The sequence below is a fragment of the Neoarius graeffei genome, chromosome 15, assembly GCF_027579695.1.
Source record: "Neoarius graeffei isolate fNeoGra1 chromosome 15, fNeoGra1.pri, whole genome shotgun sequence".
Taxonomy (NCBI): Eukaryota; Metazoa; Chordata; class Actinopteri; order Siluriformes; family Ariidae; genus Neoarius; species Neoarius graeffei.
Window position 1 is genome coordinate 5,846,769 of NC_083583.1, and position 23,009 is coordinate 5,869,777.

The 23,009-nt window shown below is 43.2% G+C and overlaps 1 protein-coding gene across 1 annotated transcript in view; it reads left to right on the forward strand.

The window, feature by feature from the left end:
• Positions 1-6,591: 6,591 nt before the first annotated feature.
• The window catches only part of phlpp2 (PH domain and leucine rich repeat protein phosphatase 2), a 122,263-nt gene continuing 105,845 nt past the window's right edge, over positions 6,592-23,009 (forward strand). Inside the window, exons 1-2 of the mRNA XM_060940804.1 lie at positions 6,592-6,860; positions 13,013-13,284. Of these exons, the coding sequence (XP_060796787.1) occupies positions 6,660-6,860; positions 13,013-13,284 (473 nt within the window). The 5' untranslated portion in view covers positions 6,592-6,659. The remainder of the gene's footprint in view (positions 6,861-13,012; positions 13,285-23,009) is intronic.

Sequence of the window (23,009 nt, forward strand, 5' to 3'; positions counted from 1 at the left end):
GACGGATGAGACCAAAATATAACTTTTTGGTTTAAATGAGAAGCGTTATGTTTGGAGAAAGGAAAACACTGCATTCCAGTATAAGAACCTTATCCCATCTGTGAAACATGGTGGTGGTGGTATCATGGTTTGGGCCTGTTTTGCTGCATCTGGGCCAGGACGGCTTGCCATCATTGATGGAACAATGAATTCTGAATTATACCAGCGAATTCTAAAGGAAAACGTCAGGACATCTGTGCATGAATTGAATCTCAAGAGAAGGTGGGTCATGCAGCAGGACAACGACCCTAAGCACACAAATCGTTCTGCCAAAGAATGGTTAAAGAAGAATAAAGTGAATGTTTTGGAATGGCCAAGTCAAAGTCCTGACCTTAATCCAATTGAAATGTTGTGGAAGGACCTGAAGCGAGCAGTTCATGTGAGGAAACCCACCGACATCCCAGAGTTGAAGCTGTTCTGTACGGAGGAACGGGCTAAAATTCCTCCAAGCCGGTGTGCAGGACTGATCAACAGTTACCGCAAACGTTTAGTTGCAGTTATTGCTGCACAAGTGGGTCACACCAGGTACTGAAAGCAAAGGTTCACATACAACCCCGATTCCAAAAAAGTTGGGACAAAATAAAAATTGTAAATAAAAACGGAATGCAATAATTTACAAATCTCAAAAACTGATATTGTATTCACAATAGAACATAGACAACATATCAAATGTCGAAAGTGAGACATTTTGAAATTTCATGCCAAATATTGGCTCATTTGAAATTTCATGACAGCAACACATCTCAAAAAAGTTGGGACAGGGGCAATAAGAGGCTGGAAAAGTTAAAGGTACAAAAAAGGAACAGCTGTAGGACCAAATTGCAACTCATTAGGTCAATTGGCAATAGATCATTAACATGACTGGGTATAAAAAGAGCATCTTGGAGTGGCAGCAGCTCTCAGAAGTAAAGATGGGAAGAGGATCACCAATCCCCCTAATTCTGCGCCGACAAATAGTGGAGCAATATCAGAAAGGAGTTCGACAGTGTAAAATTGCAAAGAGTTTGAACATATCATCATCTACAGTGCATAATATCATCAAAAGATTCAGAGAATCTGGAAGAATCTCTGTGCGTAAGGGTCAAGGCCGGAAAACCACACTGGCTGCCCGTGATCTTCGGGCCCTTAGACGGCACTGCATCACATACAGGCATGCTTCTGTATTGGAAATCACAAAATGGGCTCAGGAATATTTCCAGAGAACATTATCTGTGAACACAATTCACCGTGCCATCCGCCGTTGCCAGCTAAAACTCTATAGTTCAAAGAAGAAGCCGTATCTAAACATGATCCAGAAGCGCAGACGTCTTCTCTGGGCCAAGGCTCATTTAAAATGGACTGTGGCAAAGTGGAAAACTGTTCTGTGGTCAGACGAATCAAAATTTGAAGTTCTTTATGGAAATCAGGGACGCCGTGTCATTCGGACTAAAGAGGAGAAGGACGACCCAAGTTGTCATCGGAGCTCAGTTCAGAAGCCTGCATCTCTGATGGTATGGGGTTACATTAGTGCGTGTGGCATGGGCAGCTTACACATCTGGAAAGACACCATCAATGCTGAAAGGTATATCCAGGTTCTAGAGCAACATATGCTCCCATCCAGATGACGTCTCTTTCAGGGAAGACCTTGCATTTTCCAACATGACAATGCCAAACCACATACTGCATCAATTACAGCATCATGGCTGCGTAGAAGAAGGGTCCGGGTACTGAACTGGCCAGTCTGCAGTCCAGATCTTTCACCCATAGAAAACATTCAGTGCATCATAAAACGGAAGATACGACAAAAAAGACCTAAGACAGTTGAGCAACTAGACTCCTACATTAGACAAGAATGGGTTAACATTCCTATCCCTAAACTTGAGCAACTTGTCTCCTCAGTCCCCAGACGTTTACAGACTGTTGTAAAGAGAAAAGGGGATGTCTCACAGTGGGAAACATGGCCTTGTCCCAACTTTTTTGAGATGTGCTGTTGTCATGAAATTTAAAATCACCTAATTTTTCTCTTTAAATGATACATTTTCTCAGTTTAAACATTTGATATGTCATTTATGTTCTATTCTGAATCAAATATGGAATTTTGAAACTTCCACATCATTGCATTCCATTTTTATTTACAATTTGTACTTTGTCCCAACTTTTTTTGAATCGGGGTTGTATTTTTGCCACTCACAGATATGTAATATTGGATCATTTTCCTCAATAAATAAATGAGCAAGTATAATATTTTTGTCTCATTTGTTTAACTGGGTTCTCTTTATCTACTTTTAGGACTTGTGTGAGAATCTGATGATGTTTTAGGTCATATTTATGCAGAAATATAGAAAATTCTAAAGGGTTCGCAAACTTTGAATCACCACTGTAGCAGATGCTCTTATCCAGAGTGGCATACATCCTACCCAGAGCAGCCTGGGGTTAGGTGCCTTGCTCAAGGGCACTTCAGCCATTCCTGCTGGTCCAGGGAATCAAACTGGTAACCTTTTGGTCCTGCTTCTCTCACCTTTAGGCCACGGCTTCCCATCAGTCCTAAACCTAATCCTTGGTTAAAATAACAGCAAAGAAGGAAATACGGAAAGGTGTCAGTATTAACTTTTTCAGCAGTTTGTGCTACAGTAGCTCTTCTGTGGGATTCGAACATATGGATTGCCTTTGTGCCCCATTTGAATCAATGAGCTTTCGACACCCATGACTCTGTCACCAGTTCACTGGTTGTCCTTCCTTGGAGCACTTTTGTTCGGTACTAACCACTGCATACTGGGAACACCCCACAAAAAGTGCCATTTTGGAGATGCTCAGACCCAGTCATCTCACCATCACAGTTTGTCAAAGTCTCTCAGATCCTTACACTCGCCCATTTTTCTTGCTTCGAGAACTGATTGTTCACTACTGCCTAATATATCCCACCCCTTGATAGGTGCCATTGTAATGAGCTAATCAATGTTATTCACATCACCTGTCAGTGTTTTTAATTTTATGGCTGAACGGTGTAAATCTGGAATGGGGGCGGTACAGTGCTGTAGTGGTTAGCACTGTCACCTCACAGCAAGAAGGTTCTGGGTTTGAGCCCAGCGGCTGACGGGGTCCTTTCTGTGTGGAGTTTGCATGTTCTCCCTGTGTCCGCGTGGGTTTCCTCCGGGTGCTCCGGTTTCCCCCACAGTCCAAAGACATGCATGTTAGGATAATTGCCTACTCTAAATTGCCCATAGGTGTGAATGTGTGTGTGTGTGAGTGGTTGTTTTCCAAGCCCAGAAATGGGAGGGTTGTGGCAGGAAGGGCATCTGGTGTAAAACTATGCTCCAGTTAATATCCACATGGGTGGTACAGTGGTGTAGTGGTTAGCACTGTCGCCTCACAGCAAGAAGGTTCTGGGTTCAAGCCCAGTGGATGATGGAAGCCTTTCTGTGTGGAGTTTGCATGTTCTCCCTGTTTCTGTGTAGGTTTCCTCTAATGTACAGATTAGGATAATTGGTGGCTCTAAATTGATGTGAATGGTTGTGTGTCTGCCCTGTGATGATCTGATGACTTGTCCAGGGTGTACTCCGCCTCTCACCCAGAGTCATCTGGGATAGGCTCCAGCTCGCCCATGACCCTGTAGAACAGGATAAGCGGTTACGAATAATGGATGGATCCACATGGCAATAGTGCTGGACAGAAGAAGGTGTAAATCTGGAATGGGATGTTCCATCCATCCATCCATCCATCCATTATAATAATAATAAACTTTATTTGCGAGGTATGTGAACACACGAGGAATTTGACTCCGGTTTTACTTAGCTCTTTTGGTACAGATAAAAAGCATAGAAAAAAACAAAAAGCTATGTACATGTAGAAGGGTAAATATATATGTATAGACAGCATAGTGCAAGGATGAATTAGTAAATATAAATAGAATGACGGTATGAGTGTGCAGATATCTCACAGTTGATGTTACTGATATTTGAGTCTGGTTTTAGCTGTTCATCACAGAGACAGCCTGAGGGAAAAAACTGTTCTTGTGTCTGTAGCTGCTTATTGCAGGCAAGCTGGAGCCTATCCCAGCTGACTATGGGCCAGAGGTGGTACCGGCTAGTGGCCTAGTGGTTAGCGTGTCCGCCTCTCGATTGGGAGATTGGGAGTTCTATTCACGGTCGGGTCGTACTAAAGACCATCATAAAAATAGTACTGTCTACCATCTGGCAAGGCACACTGTAATACAGATGTGAGTGGGGAGTTAAACTCTTGTGGTTCTAGGGAAGACGAGAGCGGACAGACTGAGAAACACCCACCTAAGAGGAATCCTTGGTATAACATCGATAGAAGAAGACATAGAAAGGGCCGCCCTTAGATGGCTAGGGCATGTCAAAAGAATGGAAGATGGAAGGATTCCAAAAATAGCATTCAAATACAAACCAAAGGGCAAGTGCCCTCTAGGCAGACCTAGGAAAAGGTGGAAGGACAACATACAAGAAATATTAACAAATGGCAGACTAGACAGACTTGAGGAGGAGGGGGTCTTCCAAGACCGAGAGGAATGGAGAAGGCGATGCTCTCAACTGACAGGCCCTGAGGCCTATCTGGGGAAGATGTAAGATGTAAGTAAGGTTACCAGGAGACTAGCCCCCCACTGTAACCCTAGCTATGTGAGAGGCCAAGGCCACATGGTGCGGGAAGGACTTTGACTTTTTTTGATGTGCGAGAGGCAGGATACACCCTGGACAGGTCATCACAGGGCTGACACACAGACAACCATTCACACTCAGATTCACACCTACGGTCAATTTAGAGCCAATTATTACAGAGCATTTTTTAAGGATTTTCCACTAGGAGACCAACTGGTCTGGGCAATACAATCACAGGCCCCAGAGTCCATGCGGCTGCACCGCTGCAGCATATTCTGTGATGCAAATTGCCTCATTACGAATCCTCATTTCAGCCAGCATAATATCAACATAGTTAATGCAGTGCCAAGTTACCATAACTTCATCATAAGTATGGTAAAATACTAAAATTACACTATGAGTTTAAGTTGTTTTGTCAACTTTCATAATATTATGTGGGGCGGCACGGTGGTGTAGTGGTTAGCACTGTCGCCTCACAGCAAGAAGGTCCAGGTTCGAACCCCGTGGCTGACGAGGGCCCTTCTGTGCGGAGTTTGCATGTTCTCCCCGTGTCCGCGTGGGTTTCCTCTGGGTGCTCCGGTTTCCCCCACAGTCCAAAGACATGCAGGTTAGGTTAACTGGTGACTCTAAATTGAGCGTAGGTGTGAATGTGAGTGTGAATGGTTGTCTGTGTCTATGTGTCAGCCCTGTGATGACCTGGCGACTTGTCCAGGGTGTACCCGCTTTTCGCCCGTAGTCAGCTGGGATAGGATCCAGCTTGCCTGCGACCCTGTAGAACAGGATAAAGGGGCTAGAGATAATTAGATGAGATGAGAAGAAACAGTGAAAAATAAGTAATAAGAAAATCTTCAATTTTATTGCTCAATGTGAAACATAGCATCAAATAACTGTATATTTAGTCTATAATTTGGAAATTGGAACAGTCTTGACAACCCAACTTCAATATTTCTTAAACATTCCAATCCAAAGAAAACAGTCTTATGAATTTGGACCAGCAATTCAAGCATCTCCCATAATCCCATTTCAGTTTTACCTTTCAGCATCAATCTAACATAACTTGGTTTAAAATTTGGTCTCCCAGTGAAGCTGGTTTGAAGCTGGTTTCATCTCATTTCATTATCTGTAGCCGCTTTATCCTGTTCTACAGGGTCGCAGGCAAGCTGGAGCCTATCCCAGCTGACTACGGGCGAAAGGCGGGGTTCACCCTGGACAAGTCGCCAGGTCATCACAGGGCTGACACATAGACACAGACAACCATTCACACTCACATTCACACCTACGCTCAATTTAGAGTCACCAGTTAACCTAACCTGCATGTCTTTGGACTGTGGGGGAAACCGGAGCACCCGGAGGAAACCCACGCGGACACGGGGACAACATGCAAACTCCGCACAGAAAGGCCCTCGCCGGCCACGGGGCTCAAACCCGGACCTTCTTGCTGTAAGGCGACACCGCTAACCACTACACCACTGTGCCGCCCCCTCCCAGTAACTATGTTAAAAATGCTCTGAATTATTAGCCTGCATGCCTTTGGACTGTGGGGGAAACCGGAGCACCCGGAGGAAACCCATGCAGACACGGTTAAATATACAGACAAACTCCATACAGAAAGGCTCCTGTCGGCTGCTGGGCTCGAACCCAGGACCTTCTTGCCGCCCCGGAATGGGATGTAGGGTCAGGTGTCCATAAACTTTTGGCTATATAGTGTTATATACTTTAATCTATATACAGAATCTGACCTGGGTGAATTTTTTGAAATGGAAGGGAAAAAAAAAAATAATGCAGGATGGATGGCTCATGAATAGTAATGATATGAAATGAGATAGCTCCGCCCCTCTTATGTTTATTCATCGTGCGTTCTGACAGCCGAGAGAGAGAGAGACAGAGAGAGAGGGAGAGAGAGAGGGATTGATCCTCAGCCCTCATGATGGCGTCTCACCGAGTCAGGATGGGCTTTTTCTGCCGCCTCCTGTGTCGGAATTCAGAAGGAGTCGTTCCGAGTGGAGTTCCTGTAGAAGCGACGGCATGAAGGACGAGGAGAAAAGCGCCGAGAGGAAAGGCGGTGCCGGTGTGGAGGAGGGCCGGAGCTGCGGGGGGACGTGGCCGAGCCCCGGGCTCCACGACGCGGCATCGAACCGATCGGCGAGCCGCTTAGGAGGAGGAGGAGGAGGAGGAAGCTCCACCACCACCTCCACTGCTGCTCCTGCAGGGATCCGGGTTTTAAAGGTAGGAGATCAGTTCTCAATCTCCAACACGACCATTTCTAACACTGTCATCATTCTGTACAGCTTTAAGCTCTGATCATCATCATCAGCATCATCATCATCATCATCATCCTACGCTGAATTCCTCACCCGCCTTCCATCAATCACATCTCTACCTGTTTACACTTCTGTGCATTCAATATACACATTTATTTATTTATCTATTCAACTTGTGATTCCTCTAACCTGTTTGCTCTCCACTAAATCTCCAAACCCACCAAAAAGCTGACATCATCATCATCATCGTCATCGTTCTGGCTTTCAAGATAATGACTGATCCGTCAACTTAAAGATCTTGTTGCATCCTTTTGCATTCACCTCCAACCTGCAGGTGCTGTCGAGGCGTGTCTACTGTAGGTTGAGACCCGGGGTAGCCATGAGCGTGGGCAAGAACATGGACCAAGGGGTAGCGATCAAACCCATAATGCAAAAGCATTACTGAGCAAAATAAAAGTTATTCGTTGGTGGTGTGTCGAATTTCGCCCACCCTCATTGCTACCCGATGCGTAGAAAAGGACACGCCTCTTACCCCTGCAGAGCAGATAGTGGACCAGGCAGCGGCCACCATACATCCCGCTTGAGCATTAATGAGAAAATAAAAGTTTGGTGAGGGGTGGCACGGTGGTGTAGTGGTCCGGGTTCGAGCCCCGTGGCCGGCGAGGGCCTTTCTGTGTGGAGTTTGCATGTTCTCCCCGTGTCCGCGTGGGTTTCCTCCGGGTGCTCCGGTTTCCCCCACAGTCCAAAGACATGCAGGTTAGGTTAACTGGTGACTCTAAATTGACCGTAGGTGTGAATGTGAGTGTGAATGGTTGTCTGTGTCTATGTGTCAGCCCTGTGATGACCTGGCGACTTGTCCAGGGTGTACCCCGCCTTTCGCCCGTAGTCAGCTGGGATAGGCTCCAGCTCGCCTGCGACCCTGTAGAACAGGATAAAGTGGCTAGAGATAATGAGATGAGATGAAAAGTTTGGTGAGATTTAGGTGGTGGCCACTCTTTGGTGTGTCTTTGCCCACTCTCACCCTTACTGCCGCCGTATGTGTCTATCTGAACACGCCTCTCATACGTGCAGGATACAGGGTGAGCAAGAGAACCTAAATTCCACTGATGACCATCAAAGAGAAAATATAAATGATTGGCTTTGAATAATTTCTCGAGAGATCTGACTGATTATAAAACAATTCCTGATGCATCTAGATGGACTTTAGATTCTTGATTGCTATTTCTAACATTGAAATTGTTTTCGGTTATAAATAAATACACCATTAAGCGCTGTCAGATACCTGCGACTGTTGGAATTCTACATAGATTTGCATAATATTTGCATATATTTAAACATGACAAGCACTATATTCACATTTGTTCTGCTTTTAAATGTATGCTGATACTGGAACTTGGCCTACATTTCTGAAACTTTTTGGCTAATTCACTTTATTAGCTCTGATTTAATTTTTGATCTAATGTTCAGTCTGTCTTTGGTACAACGTTATAGCCTCATTAACATTCAAACTGGCTACAAATAAAAATTCAAATGCGATTTTTCAAAGCATTTCATCCACTAGATGTTTATTTTTCCTCACATGTCAGACAGTAATCTGGAAAAATCTGATCATGTTTTTGTGTTTGTTTGGGGTTTTTTTTTGGCGGGGGATTAATGCCGAAAATATATTATTGGAATATTATTTTTATTTTAACATCAGTAAAGACTGAAAGCTTCATCAGCATTTGAATAAAACACACACAACACCACAATGATGTTTAAAATCATCATGAGCTGAACATGACTCATGAAGTTTGCTGGAATCGTAGAGCTGGGCGATATGATATGATGTGATATGATACGATATCAGTTGATATGATGTCATTAGATATCAGTGCTTTTACAACTCTAGTGCTTTGTTTTATTCCTCATTTAAATATGGATTAAAATCTCTCGTCATTTTTAATAATAATAATAATAATAACAACAACAACTTCATATGAATCCACTGTTTGATTCCCAATTATAAGCAAAATTAAAGCCAGCAAAACTCCAAATATTGTGATGGGTACTGAGTATCATGGTATATTTTTGGAGTCGAATGATGATAAAGTGGCCATGCCTCTGGAACCTACAGCTCTGGGATCAGTTCTGGTTCTACAACAACAACAGCAACAACAAAAATAATAATAATAATAATAATAATACGGTGGTGCAATGATTATCACTATTGCCTCACAGCAAGAAGGTTCTGGGTTCGAACCTCGCAGTCGATTGGGGTCTTTCTGTGTAGAGTTTGCATGTTCTCTCCTCCTCGTGCCTGTGTGGGTTTCCTCTGGGTTCTCTGGTTTCCTCCCACAGTCCAAAGACTGTGATTCGGTCACCTGGTGACTCTAAATCCTCCGTGAATATGAGTGTGATGGTTGTTCGTCTCTGTGTAGCCCTGTGATAGATTGGCGACCTGCCACCTCAGGGTGAACCCCGCCCCTCACCCGAAGTCAACCAGGATTGGCGCCAGCTTCCCCTACAGCCCTGAAGGATAAGCAGCATAGATAATGGATGGATGGATGAAAAGAAGAAGAAGAAGAACAATAACAATAACAATAATAATATAGATGTAATTTAAGCTGCAATTGTAGGGGTCCAAGCAGTTTGCAGACGTCACAAACAATGTTAGAATTAGAAGTGGTTTAATGATTTCAACAGGAGACATAAAAGGTGGAATTGTAGAAAATGTAAAAAAAAATGGAGTCAGATAGACCACATGATGTAAACTTTGTAGAATAAACAGTTTTTGAGATACATGAGCACCCCCTGTGGACAAAATTTCACAAAATTTGATGTCCTTTAAGTTTTATGAAATTTGAACGTGGCCATAGAGTCAATAGTGGCCATACCTTAAAAATTCATTGGCTCATAATTTGGAAACGGTTTGATGAATCAAAATTCCTTTTACATCTTATCATCACCATGGTCTGGAGATGATGTCCACCAAATTTGATGCAAATCGGACAAACGGTCTAGGACGAGTTTGAAAAAATACGTGTTTCCAAATGATCTAGGGGACCATTGGAAGTTTGATGTTCCTATGATGGTGCATTGCATAAGGTCTTCAAAGCAAAAATAATTTTTTTTTTTAAAGATGGGCCAAAACATTCCAGAGCTACAGGTGAAAACGTGTTGTAGCTTGTTGTGGTGCCCCCTTGAGGCTAATTTGTTTGACATTTGGTACAGAGCTTTTCTGTGCCATGAGGAACCGGTGTATTAAGTTTCATTAAGATCAGCCGTTCACACTGACCTATATACCGGGTTTGTTTCCTGTACGACTGATAGTTTGTGCTTCCCAGATACTTTTATGAAAGAGAAATGGAAATAATAATCCTTACATAAACAGTCGGGTTCCAGCACCCTGCTGTTGTAACACGGGAGATTTATAAAGCGTCTTTCTAACACTCAAGGAGAAAGAGAGATTAGTAAGAAGAAGAAAAAGCGGAAAAGTGTTGAGAGGATGCAAGTTTTAAATTACGTCCTAAATAATAAAACGAATTCTTGTAAATTATTTGAAAGTAATTGTTCATATTGTAATCAAGTGTGTGTGGAATATAAAATGTTGTAAAAATGTGCAGTAATGATGAGTTGGTTCCACAGATCCAGGTTCTGATATTGTCCTCATGTAGCTGTATGGACGTTGTTGTTGTTGTGTGTGTAGGAGAGTTTAACGGTGTTGTTCGGTGGGTACTGGAGGGGAAAAAATGCTCACCTCAGTGGGAGTTTGATTTCACCATGCTGACTAATGACCTCACGCCGACCTCCCATGTCTGAATCGGGCGTGACTCGCGCCTCTCGTCTCAGCGTTTGTGCTCTGTGTAAATATTTATGTCTCTGCAGTGAGAAAAGCAAGAACTGCTGGTAGTAATGCAGGCAAAGCGTCCTGTCCTGACCCAGAATTCAGCGCTTGGAGCCACTCGACTGGTTCGTGTCTCCAAGACTGTCAGTTTGTGTTGAATTCTGGATTGTGATTGGTCAGAGGACGAGGTGTTGATTATTTTCCTATAACAGCAGCTCTGACAGTAGTGCAGCTGCAAATCACAGGTTTACATCCAGTAATGCACTTACCGTTTCTATAGTAACAGTACATTCACAGGGACTTGTAAAGCGGATGCTGCACTCATAATAAACAGATTTAAAAACATGTAGAATCGTTGTGATGGTGGAATTTACTGCTGAATATTTATGGAAGGAGTCTCCAGCGTCAGCACTTTGTCACAGTCAGATATTTTTCCAAAGTGAGAAAGTCTTCAGGATGAAGCAGATGACTCTATCTATCTATCTATCTATCTATCTATCTATCTATCTATCTATCTATCTATCTATCTATCTATCTATCTATCTATCTATCTATCTATCTAAGCTACATTTTTGTTTTTAACCCTCTGGAATCATGGACACGTCTCTACAGTACCAGTCAAAAGTTTGTACACCCCACTCTACTAATTTATGTATTTTGTGTTTTCTACATTGTAAAACACCGCGAGCTGGCCTAGTGGTTATCGTGTCTATCTTTCATTCAGGAGATCATGAGTTCTACTCGTGGTCGGGTCATACCAAAGACCATCATAAAAATGATACCTACTGCCAATACAGATGCGAGTGGGGAGTCAAACTCTCGTGGTTACCAGAGGAATGGGCTAAAATTCCCACTGTAACCCTAGCTGTATAGGTGAGAGGCCGAGGGCTACGGAAGCGGAGATTGGTGCTGCCCAATGTGCCTTAAGGGCCTGGTTAGTACTGGGATGGGAAACTGCCTGGGAAGACCAGGTCCTGGCACGGGAGGGACTTTGACTTTTGACTTTGACTTTGTAAGATTACAATGGGGAAGCCATGGCCAAATGGTTAAAGAAACAGCTTTGGGACCAAAAGGTTGCTGGTTTGATTCCCTGAATCAGCAGGACTGGCTCAAGTGCTCTTGAGCAAGGCGCCTGACCCCTAACTGCTCCGGCAAGAGTGGTGGTTTACATTGTGTCTGATTAGCCAAAGAAAAACTCATCAGTTCGGGCAAGAACCCGGCCATAACTAACTCAACTAAATTGGCATTGTAGAACAATACTGAAGACATCAAGACTATGAAATAACATACAGAACATATACGGAATTATTCTAGCCACATTCACTGGATATGAGCAATCACACGCTCTGACTGGCTGCTCTACTACTAGGATATCAGCTCATATACAGTACTGCGAGTAGAGAAAAACAAAATGGCGGCTCGTGTTGCTGAACCGACCGAGGACGAAATAAAAACTCGACTCGAAAACAAAACCCCAAAAAATACAAAAAAGAAAAAGCAAGAAAATATGAAATAAAAGTATTTGATGGTAAGAACGTATATTTATTATTTTTCAAGAATTATTATTATTGTTATTATCGAATTTTTCACAAATTGCTCCTGTCATTTCGCCGGTTTGTTTACATTCTAAGCAGAAATTATTTTGTCAGACATTTTGTAGCAAGTTTTTATTTATTGAATTTGCAAAAAATAAAAATGTTCTGTTTTTCAAAATCCAGTGAATGTGGATAGAATAAAACAGTTATTCCACTCAATCTTGTCGTACATGGATTATAACCCTATCAGCTCATGTACGACTCGATTTCATGGAATAACTGTTAATTAGCTGCTGGAACGTCATTGAGAACTTATGGATGTTTGACAGCATTAGAAGTAAAAAGTGTGATGTGTCATTCACTAATAAATGGAAACTTTTTAGAAAGTGTTGGTAAATTCCTGTGGTATAAGAGGAATAAACACTTCAGTCTGCGTTGTTGTTGTTGTTATAGGAAAAGAATCCCCTTTTGTGTGGGAACAGTAACGCTGCTTCGTCACACCACCCTGTTGTTGATTACTTTCCTGTAACAGTCATCGGATTTCTGTTACTGTGACAAGCATCTGATTTGATGTGAAAAGATCAGTCATTTCCCTTTGCTTACTTTAAATTTTTGTGTAAATGTACCGTACATGTCATGATTTTTTGCCATATCGCTCATCGGCAAACTCACGGCACAGGGATGCTGTGTTTCTGAAACGGTTTTACGTTTTCCTGCGCCCGCTGTCTCATCGCCGTGTCTCCTCCTGTGTCTCAGCGTAACATGAAGCGGAATGGCAGCAGAGCCTGCTTGACCAAGAAGACTCGCTTTGGCTCCCGTGAGAGGGACTGGCTGAAGGGCGACACCCAGCGCGGGTGTGTGTGTCTGTACGGGGCCACCGAGGTCGTGACTCCGGGACCCCAGACCGCGACCACGACCCAGCCCGACCTCAGACTGGTGCTGTGCTCCACCAGCACCACGGTGGAGGAGCTGTGTGCCCAGCGTCACGGCCAGGGCCTTTACCTGCAGCTGCACGGAGACCTGATCAGGTAACACACACACACACACACACACACACACACACACACACACATACAGAATCAATCTGGCCTTGTTGGCGATTGTACCACATGCTCCTGGAACAAAATTCCTTTTAACTAATCCCTGCTGTATGATGTCATCAGTGTGCACTTCTGACTCCGCCCACTCCCAGGATTGATGCATTGATTTATGAGTGCTGTCTTTCAATCGATTATTATTGATATGATAAAAAATACACTGAAAAAAGGACAGACAACCGGCATGCAAAAAAAATTCATCTTTTTAAACTGATGAGCAGGCCCGTTTCAAGCTATTTGGGGGCCCTAGGCAAAGGGGGATCTGGGGCCCATAATTATCCCCCCCTCGACGAAAGGCCTTATGGCTGCCTACCCACTGAAGACTTAATAAATAAACATCACACATATTGTAATCATTCTTACGATTTTTACTTAATAAATGAACTCTTTACATTACTATAAATAATTATCAAACCCAATTAAACACAAGAATAGACAAAACACACACACACACACATATATATATATATATATATATATATATATATATATATATATATATATATATATATATATATATACAACCCCGATTCCAAAAAAGTTGGGACAAAGTACAAATTGTAAATAAAAACGGAATGCAATGATGTGGAAGTTTCAAAATTCCATATTTTATTCAGAATCGAACATAGATGACATATCAAATGTTTAAACTGAGAAAATGTATCATTTAAAGAGAAAAATTAGGTGATTTTAAATTTCATGACAGCAACACATCTCAAAAAAGTTGGGACAAGGCCATGTTTCCCACTGTGAGACATCCCCTTTTCTCTTTACAACAGTCTGTAAACGTCTGGGGACTGAGGAGACAAGTTGCTCAAGTTTAGGGATAGGAATGTTAACCCATTCTTGTCTAATGTAGGATTCTAGTTGCTCAACTGTCTTAGGTCTTTTTTGTCGTATCTTCCGTTTTATGATGCGCCAAATGTTTTCTATGGGTGAAAGATCTGGACTGCAGGCTGGCCAGTTCAGTACCCGGACCCTTCTTCTACGCAGCCATGATGCTGTAATTGATGCAGTATGTGGTTTGGCATTGTCATGTTGGAAAATGCAAGGTCTTCCCTGAAAGAGACGTCGTCTGGATGGGAGCATATGTTGCTCTAGAACCTGGATATACCTTTCAGCATTGATGGTGTCTTTCCAGATGTGTAAGCTGCCCATGCCACACGCACTAATGCAACCCCATACCATCAGAGATGCAGGCTTCTGAACTGAGCGCTGATAACAACTTGGGTCGTCCTTCTCCTCTTTAGTCCGAATGACACGGCGTCCCTGATTTCCATAAAGAACTTCAAATTTTGATTCGTCTGACCACAGAAGAGTTTTCCACTTTGCCACAGTCCATTTTAAATGAGCCTTGGCCCAGAGAAGACGTCTGCGCTTCTGGATCATGTTTAGATACGGCTTCTTCTTTGAACTATAGAGTTTTAGCTGGCAACGGCGGATGGCACGGTGAATTGTGTTCACAGATAATGTTCTCTGGAAATATTCCTGAGCCCATTTTGTGATTTCCAATACAGAAGCATGCCTGTATGTGATGCAGTGCCGTCTAAGGGCCCGAAGATCACGGGCACCCAGTATGGTTTTCCGGCCTTGACCCTTATGCACAGAGATTCTTCCAGATTCTCTGAATCTTTTGATGATATTATGCACTGTAGATGATGATATGTTCAAACTCTTTACAATTTTACACTGTCGAACTCCTTTCTGATATTGCTCCACTATTTGTCGGCGCAGAATTAGGGGGATTGGTGATCCTCTTCCCATCTTTACTTCTGAGAGCCGCTGCCACTCCAAGATGCTCTTTTTATACCCAGTCATGTTAATGACCTATTGCCAATTGACCTAATGAGTTGCAATTTGGTCCTCCAGCTGTTCCTTTTTTGTACCTTTAACTTTTCCAGCCTCTTATTGCCCCTGTCCCAACTTTTTTGAGATGTGTTGCTGTCATGAAATTTCAAATGAGCCAATATTTGGCATGAAATTTCAAAACGTCTCGCTTTTGACATTTGATATGTTGTCTATGTTCTATTGTGAATACAATATCAGTTTTTGAGATTTGTAAATTATTGCATTCCGTTTTTATTTACAATTTGTACTTTGTCCCAACTTTTTTGGAATCGGGGTTGTATAAGCCATGCAGCTCGCTGAAACTAACTCTGACTATGACATTTTGATAAACACAATAAGTTAATCTGGGAGAAGTTGACAGTCTTTCACCTATTTGTGTGGCACATATTAGAATTTTTAGCCAGTCCTTGCAAGTTTGTAAGCCTGTTGTGCATGACAACGTTTACATCACTGTTATAAACACTGTCTACAAGATAACTACCATTAATGTAAGCTAGCTACCAAATTTGCTTGTCGACCCGCTTGGTATTAATGAGTGTGTACATTCTCACCAGTGTCTTGTTTTTTTCTGTCTTCCTCTTCCCTTTTCTTCTTTCTCTTCTGGCTCCCTGAGGGGTAATTTCGCTTCATATTTGATTTTGTTTTTTTTTTGCTGCGGAGCTCTGCAACCACTTGACTGGACGGAGATGGGCATTGAGGGGTTGACAACAGACTGTCATTGCACTTTTCGGCCAAAGCATGTAGGGAGGCGCTGTTGTGCATTAGGGGGCCCCCCCTTGGAACTAGGGTATTTCAACAAGTGTCATTAGGTGCTGCGCTGCCGCGCTCAAAAAGTTGTCATTGCTATTGAATACATAACCAGTCGTTCGGCAGCAGGGGCCCTTCGAGGGCTGGGGCCCTAGGTAATTGCCAAGTCTGCCTACCTTGTTGCAACGGGTCTGCTGATGAGTGAATAATTTAGCAAGCTGATTTTTTTTTGTGACTCTGCTACTTGGGATAGTCCTTGTCTCGATGTTATTATAATTCACAAATTAACGTTAGGCCTGTAACAGGTTCTGAACAAAGCTGTACACTTATCGATCGTAAAAATTGTATTGTATCGTAGCAGATTCACTGGTATCACCAAATATCAAAGTGTTACCTTATGGTCCGAAACATTGACCATATTAGCCTACATGACCCAAGCTAGCTAAAACCCTTCATTGAAAACACAAACATGGTAACCTGAATGACTATCACTGTTCAAACCCAGGAATCATAAACCGAGCTAAATACCGCATTCTGTAAGGTCCCTGATCGATTTATCATGGAGTTACTCTTTTTCGGAAACAATGGTATTGATGCGTTCCTGGTTAGAAGATTAAAAAGAACACGTTTTTCACGTTTGGAGTGTTTGTCTGGTGTGTGAGGATCCAGGTACTGCAGTCGATTTTCGTCATTCACACCCCCAGACCATAGCGCTGTTTTAAAGTATGAGTCATTACTCTGTCATTTTTTTTAGATTTTGTCACAGCTTGGATGAGTGGCACCTAATTTTCTTACCGGTTTTGGAGTGTGTGTAAGTTTGTGCACCCTCAGAAACAGAAGTGTTGTGTTCCAATCTGTGCTGCAGACAGACACAAACACAGACACGCCAAAGATTTCTCTCTTTTTGTTCATGACTGGAATCGAATATACTGTAGTTTCCCAGAAGTTGCCGAAGGCCGGGTTTGATCAGAGAGACCTGATACATGAGTGAAACTCTTAGGTGTGTGTGTGTGCGTGTGTGTGTGCGTGTGAGTGAGATTACCACAGATTTTCGACAGAATTTCTACACATTTCCTTCCACAGAGAAAAGAACAGAAAACATGTTTCCTCCAGAATGACTTCTATTATAAGTCGAAGGGCAGCTGCTGAATTCAGTAGAAAAATGTAAAATAAGTGACAATAAAACACACAATCAAAATTAATCAAAAGAGTTTTATCTCATTTCCCAACACTGGAGCAATACAGTGAAAAGTAGTTTCAGTTATTTAACACTTTCCTGAAGGTTTTGTGGTATCCAAAACATATTTCCTCACGACTTTTCTGCTGATTTTGGCAGAACCACAGATTCTTCCCTCTGAATAACGTGGTTCCGTCTCATAAAAGGATTACTTCTGCAAATGTATTGCTTTATTTCTATATATAGTGAATATAAAAAGTCTACACACCCCGTTAAAATGATCGGTTTTTCTGATGTTAAAAAAAATGAGACCATGATCAATAATTTCAAAACTTTTCCCACCTTTAATGTGACCTATAACCTGTACAATTCAATTGAAAACCAAACAAATCTGTTAGGGGGGAAAAATAAAAAATTTAAAAAAAGTACAATAAGCTGGTTGCATAAGTGTGCACACCCTTAAACTAATACTTTGTTGAAGCACCTTTTGATTTAATTACAGCATTCAGTCTTTTTGGGTCGGAGTCGATCAGCCTGCCGCATCTAGACTTGGCAATATTTGCCCACTCTTCCTTGCAAAAGCGCTTCAGATCTGTCAGATTGCGAGGGCGTGTCTTGTGCACAGCCCTCTTCAGGTCACCCCACAGATTTTCAATTGGATTTAGGTCTGGGCTCTGGCTGGGCCATTCCAAAACATTTTTGGGGTCATTGTCGTGCTGAAAGATGAAATTCCTCTTCAGCTTTCTAGCAGACACCTGAAGGTTTTGGGCCAAAACTGACTGGTATTTAGAACTGTTGATAATTCCCTCCACCTTGACTAAAGCCCCTGTTCCAGCTGAAGAAAAACAACCCTGAAACATGATGCTGCCACCACCATGCTTCACCGTGGGGATGGGGTTCTTTTGGTGATGCGCAGTCTTGTTTTTGCGCCAAACATACCTTTTGGAATTGTGGCCAAAAAGTTCAACCTTGGTTTCATCAGACCATAACACATTTTCCCACATGCTTTTGGGAGAGTTGATGTTATTTTTTTTGAAAAATTTAGCCAGGCCTGGATGCTTTTCTTTGTAAGAAAAGGCTTCTGTCTTGCAACCCTACCCCATAGTCCAGACATTTGGAAAATACGATTGTTGTCACATGTAGTACACAACAGTGGCGGCTGCTGGTTTTTAAAACAGGGGAAGCCCATTTTACGCATTCATCGTAAAACCTCTAGGCCAGATATCAAAGCATAGAAAGGTGTGCCCCATTAGCATAGTGAACTAGACAACCCTACCTAGTGGCAGAAAGTATTTTTGCTTGTACATTTCATGTTATAGTCTGGCTTGCCAGGCTAGTGCCTCATATCCTTAATCAAAAATATCAAACATCCAAAAATCACTGGCTATTCAACGAAGAGCCTTGAACATCATACCCTGATATGCAACACAGAGTCTTTAACACAACACCCAGCTGTGCAACACATCCTTGAACATCTTCTGCAACACAGTCTGGAAATTCATAACCAGGTAGGCTATGCAACACACAGAACCTTGAATATTATACCCAGGTATAACCTATAACACAGAGCCCACCATTCTCTTAGCATTACTGAACAATATACACACTTCAGATTCATGAACATGAACACTATTTATACACAAATTCTGCCCTCCACTCCTTTTCCAGAAAATGGTCTGTGACCCTGTCATACCAGCTGGTTGTGCTTTCCAGAGACTTCACCAATTTCTGTTAGCAGCTAGAACTGCAGATCCCAATAAGGCTCAAGCTAGCCTACAACCAGATTGAACTACAAATGAAATAAACGAGTGAATTCACGAATGATCAAACTGATAGAATGGATGAAAGTTAACGGAGCACAATGAGTAATATTTACATTTATTTACAGAGTAATGAACAGAGACATCAATGAGAAGAACCGTTTATATGAAAAGAAATTCGGACAGCACTTTGGCACATGACTACACTTTCTCGACATCCGCTAGGGACTGACTGATCATACTTCCGTGTTCCTCGCCGAAGTACCGCCCTCCTCATGTCTTTCAAACACTACCTCCAATAATCCTTTATCAGCCCGGCTTCTTGTCCCTCCCACTGTCTTGTTTAGTCCCAGAGAAGCCCGGCTTCCCTGGAAGTGACGATTTTGTTGATTTTAACCAATAACAACTAGCCTAAATTGGCTGTTCAGAGCCGTCTCGTAGACTGCAACGGATACCCGGCTGCCAGTCAGTGTTGCCAGATACTGCTGACGTTTTCCATCCCAAAATATGTTCAAAACCCTCCAAAATGCACTTAAAACCGCCCAATCTGGCAACACTGCTGCCAGTCCATAGAGCCCATTGAAATAAGAAAGGTTACAGCCTGGCAGCAAAGGTGATTCTCGTAGCGAACTGCAAGTTCGTCAGACATCACTCAAATAAGTTACAGGATAGTTATGAACATAAATACAATCTTGGGCATATATTATGTTATGCAAGTTATTGTTTTAATGAGAATTCAACGTCGTAGACGCTGCAGTTTGAGGAGAGAATTTTAGGGGAAGCTCGGCTTCCCTTGTTGTCTCTGAGAAATTGCCCCTGGTACACAACCAGTACTTGCCAGAAATTCCTGCAGCTCCTTCATTGTTGCTGTAGGCCTCTCGGCAGCCTCGCTGACCAGTTTTTATTTTGTCTTTTCATCAATTTTGGAGAGACGTACAGTTCTTGGTAATGTCACTGTTGTCCCATGTTTTCTCCACTTCTTGATGACTGTCTTCACTGTGCTCCATGGTATATCTAATGCCGTGGAAATGTTTTTGTACCCTTCTCCTGACTGATACCTTTCAACAATGAGATCCCTTTGATGCTTTGTAAGCTCTCTGTGAACCCTGGCTTTTACTGGAGGAGGCAACTGAGTAAATGTCTGAACTTTATTTGGGGTTAATCAGACTCATTTTAATTGATGGCAGGTGTGAACCCAAAAAGACTGAACACTGTAATTAAATAAAAAAGGTGCTTCAACAAAGTATTAGTTTAAGGGTGTGCACACTTATGCAACCAGCTTATTGTACATTTTTTATTTTTTATGTTTTTGCCCTGAACAGATTTTTTTTGTTTTTCAATTGAATTGTACAGGTTATCGGTCACATTAAAGGTGGGAAAAGTTTTTAAATTATTTATTGTGGTCTCATTTTTTTACATCAGAAAAACCGAACATTTTAACCGGGTGTGTACACTTTTTATATCCACTGTGTGTGTGTGTGTGTGTGTGTGTGTGTGTGTGTGTGTGTGTGTGAGATATATACTGTATACTTTATTTCTCCTTTTCTCCTTTAACTGAAGAATTAGACAGACTTTTAAGATATGACAACTGCCTTAGACATACTTCAGCATCTGCCGACTGACTACAGCATCTGCCGACTGACTACAGCATCTGCCCTTAGACACGCTTCAGCATCTGCCCTTATTAGACGCGCTTCAGCATCTGCCCTTATTAGACGCGCTTCAGCATCTGCCCTTATTCGACACGCTTCAGCATCTGCCCTTATTAGACGCGCTTCAGCATCTGCCCTTAGACATGCTTCAGCATCTGCCCTTATTAGACACGCTTCAGCATTTGCCCTTATTAGACGCGCTTCAGCATCTGCCCTTAGACACGCTTCAGCATATGCCCTTATTAGACGCGCTTCAGCATCTGCCCTTAGACACACTTCAGCATCTGCCCTTATTTGACACGCTTCAGCATTTGCCCTTATTTGATGCACTTCAGCATCTGCCCTTATTAGACGCACTTCAGCATTTGCCCTTATTAGACGCGCTTCAGCATCTGCCCTTAAACACGCTTCAGCATCTGCCCTTATTAGACGCTCTTCAGCATCTGCCCTTATTAGACACACTTCAGCATCTGTCATTAGACACGCTTCAGCATCTGCCCTTAGACACGCTTCAGCATCTGCCCTTATTAGACACGCTTCAGCATTTGCCCTTATTAGATGCACTTCAGCATCTGCCCTTATTTGATGCACTTCAGCATCTGCCCTTATTAGATGCGCTTCAGCTTCTGTCCTTATTAGACACGCTTCAGCATCTGCCCTTATTAGATGCGCTTCAGCTTCTGTCCTTATTAGACGCGCTTCAGCTTCTGCCCTTATTAGATGCGCTTCAGCATCTGTCCTTATTAGACCCGCTTCAGCTTCTGCCCTTATTAGACGCGCTTCAGCATCTGCCCTTAGACACGCTTCAGCATCTGCACTTATTAGACGCGCTTCAGCATCTGCCCTTATTAGACGCGCTTCAGCATCTGCCCTTATTAGACGCGCTTCAGCATCTGCCCTTATTAGACGCGCTTCAGCATCTGCCCTTATTAGACGCGCTTCAGCATCTGCCCTTATTAGACGCACTTCAGCATCTGTCCTTATTAGACGCGCTTCAGCATCTGCCCTTATTAGACACGCTTCAGCATCTGCCCTTATTAGACACGCTTCAGCATCTGCCCTTAGACACGCTTCAGCATCTGCCCTTATTAGACACGCTTCAGCATCTGCCCTTAGACACGCGTCAGCATCTGCCCTTATTTGACACGCTTCAGCATCTGCCCTTATTAGACGCACTTCAGCATCTGCCCTTATTAGACACGCTTCAGCATCTGCCCTTAGACACGCTTCAGAATCTGCCCTTATTTGACACGCTTCAGCATCTGCCCTTATTAGACGCACTTCAGCATCTGCCCTTATTAGACGCGCTTCAGCATCTGCCCTTATTTGATGTGCTTCAGCATCTGCCCCTATTAGACGCGCTTCAGCATCTGCCCTTATTAGACGCGCTTCAGCATCTGCCCTTATTAGACGCGCTTCAGCATCTGCCCTTATTAGACGCGCTTCAGCATCTGCCCTTATTAGACGCGCTTCAGCTTCTGCCCTTATTAGACGCGCTTCAGCATCTGCCCTTATTAGACGCGCTTCAGCATCTGCCCTTATTAGACGCGCTTCAGCATCTGCCCTTATTAGACGCGCTTCAGCTTCTGCCCTTATTAGATGCGCTTCAGCATCTGCCCTTAGACACGCTTCAGCATCTGCCCTTATTAGACGCGCTTCAGCATCTGCCCTTATTAGACGCGCTTCAGCATCTGCTCTTATTTGACGCGCTTCAGCATCTGCCCTTATTAGACGCGCTTCAGCATCTGCCCTTATTAGACGCGCTTCAGCTTCTGCCCTTATTAGACGCGCTTCAGCATCTGCCCTTATTAGACGCGCTTCAGCATCTGCCCTTATTAGACGCGCTTCAGCTTCTGCCCTTATTAGACGCGCTTCAGCTTCTGCCCTTATTAGATGCGCTTCAGCATCTGCCCTTAGACACGCTTCAGCATCTGCCCTTATTAGACGCGCTTCAGCATCTGCCCTTATTAGACGCGCTTCAGCTTCTGCCCTTATTAGATGCGCTTCAGCATCTGCCCTTAGACACGCTTCAGCATCTGCCCTTATTAGACGCGCTTCAGCATCTGCCCTTATTAGACGCGCTTCAGCATCTGCTCTTATTAGACGCGCTTCAGCATCTGCCCTTATTAGACGCGCTTCAGCATCTGCCCTTATTAGACGCGCTTCAGCTTCTGCCCTTATTAGACGCGCTTCAGCATCTGCCCTTATTAGACGCGCTTCAGCATCTGCCCTTATTAGACGCGCTTCAGCTTCTGCCCTTATTAGACGCGCTTCAGCTTCTGCCCTTATTAGATGCGCTTCAGCATCTGCCCTTAGACACGCTTCAGCATCTGCCCTTATTAGACGCGCTTCAGCATCTGCCCTTATTAGACGCGCTTCAGCATCTGCTCTTATTTGACGCGCTTCAGCATCTGCCCTTATTAGACGCGCTTCAGCATCTGCCCTTATTAGACGCGCTTCAGCTTCTGCCCT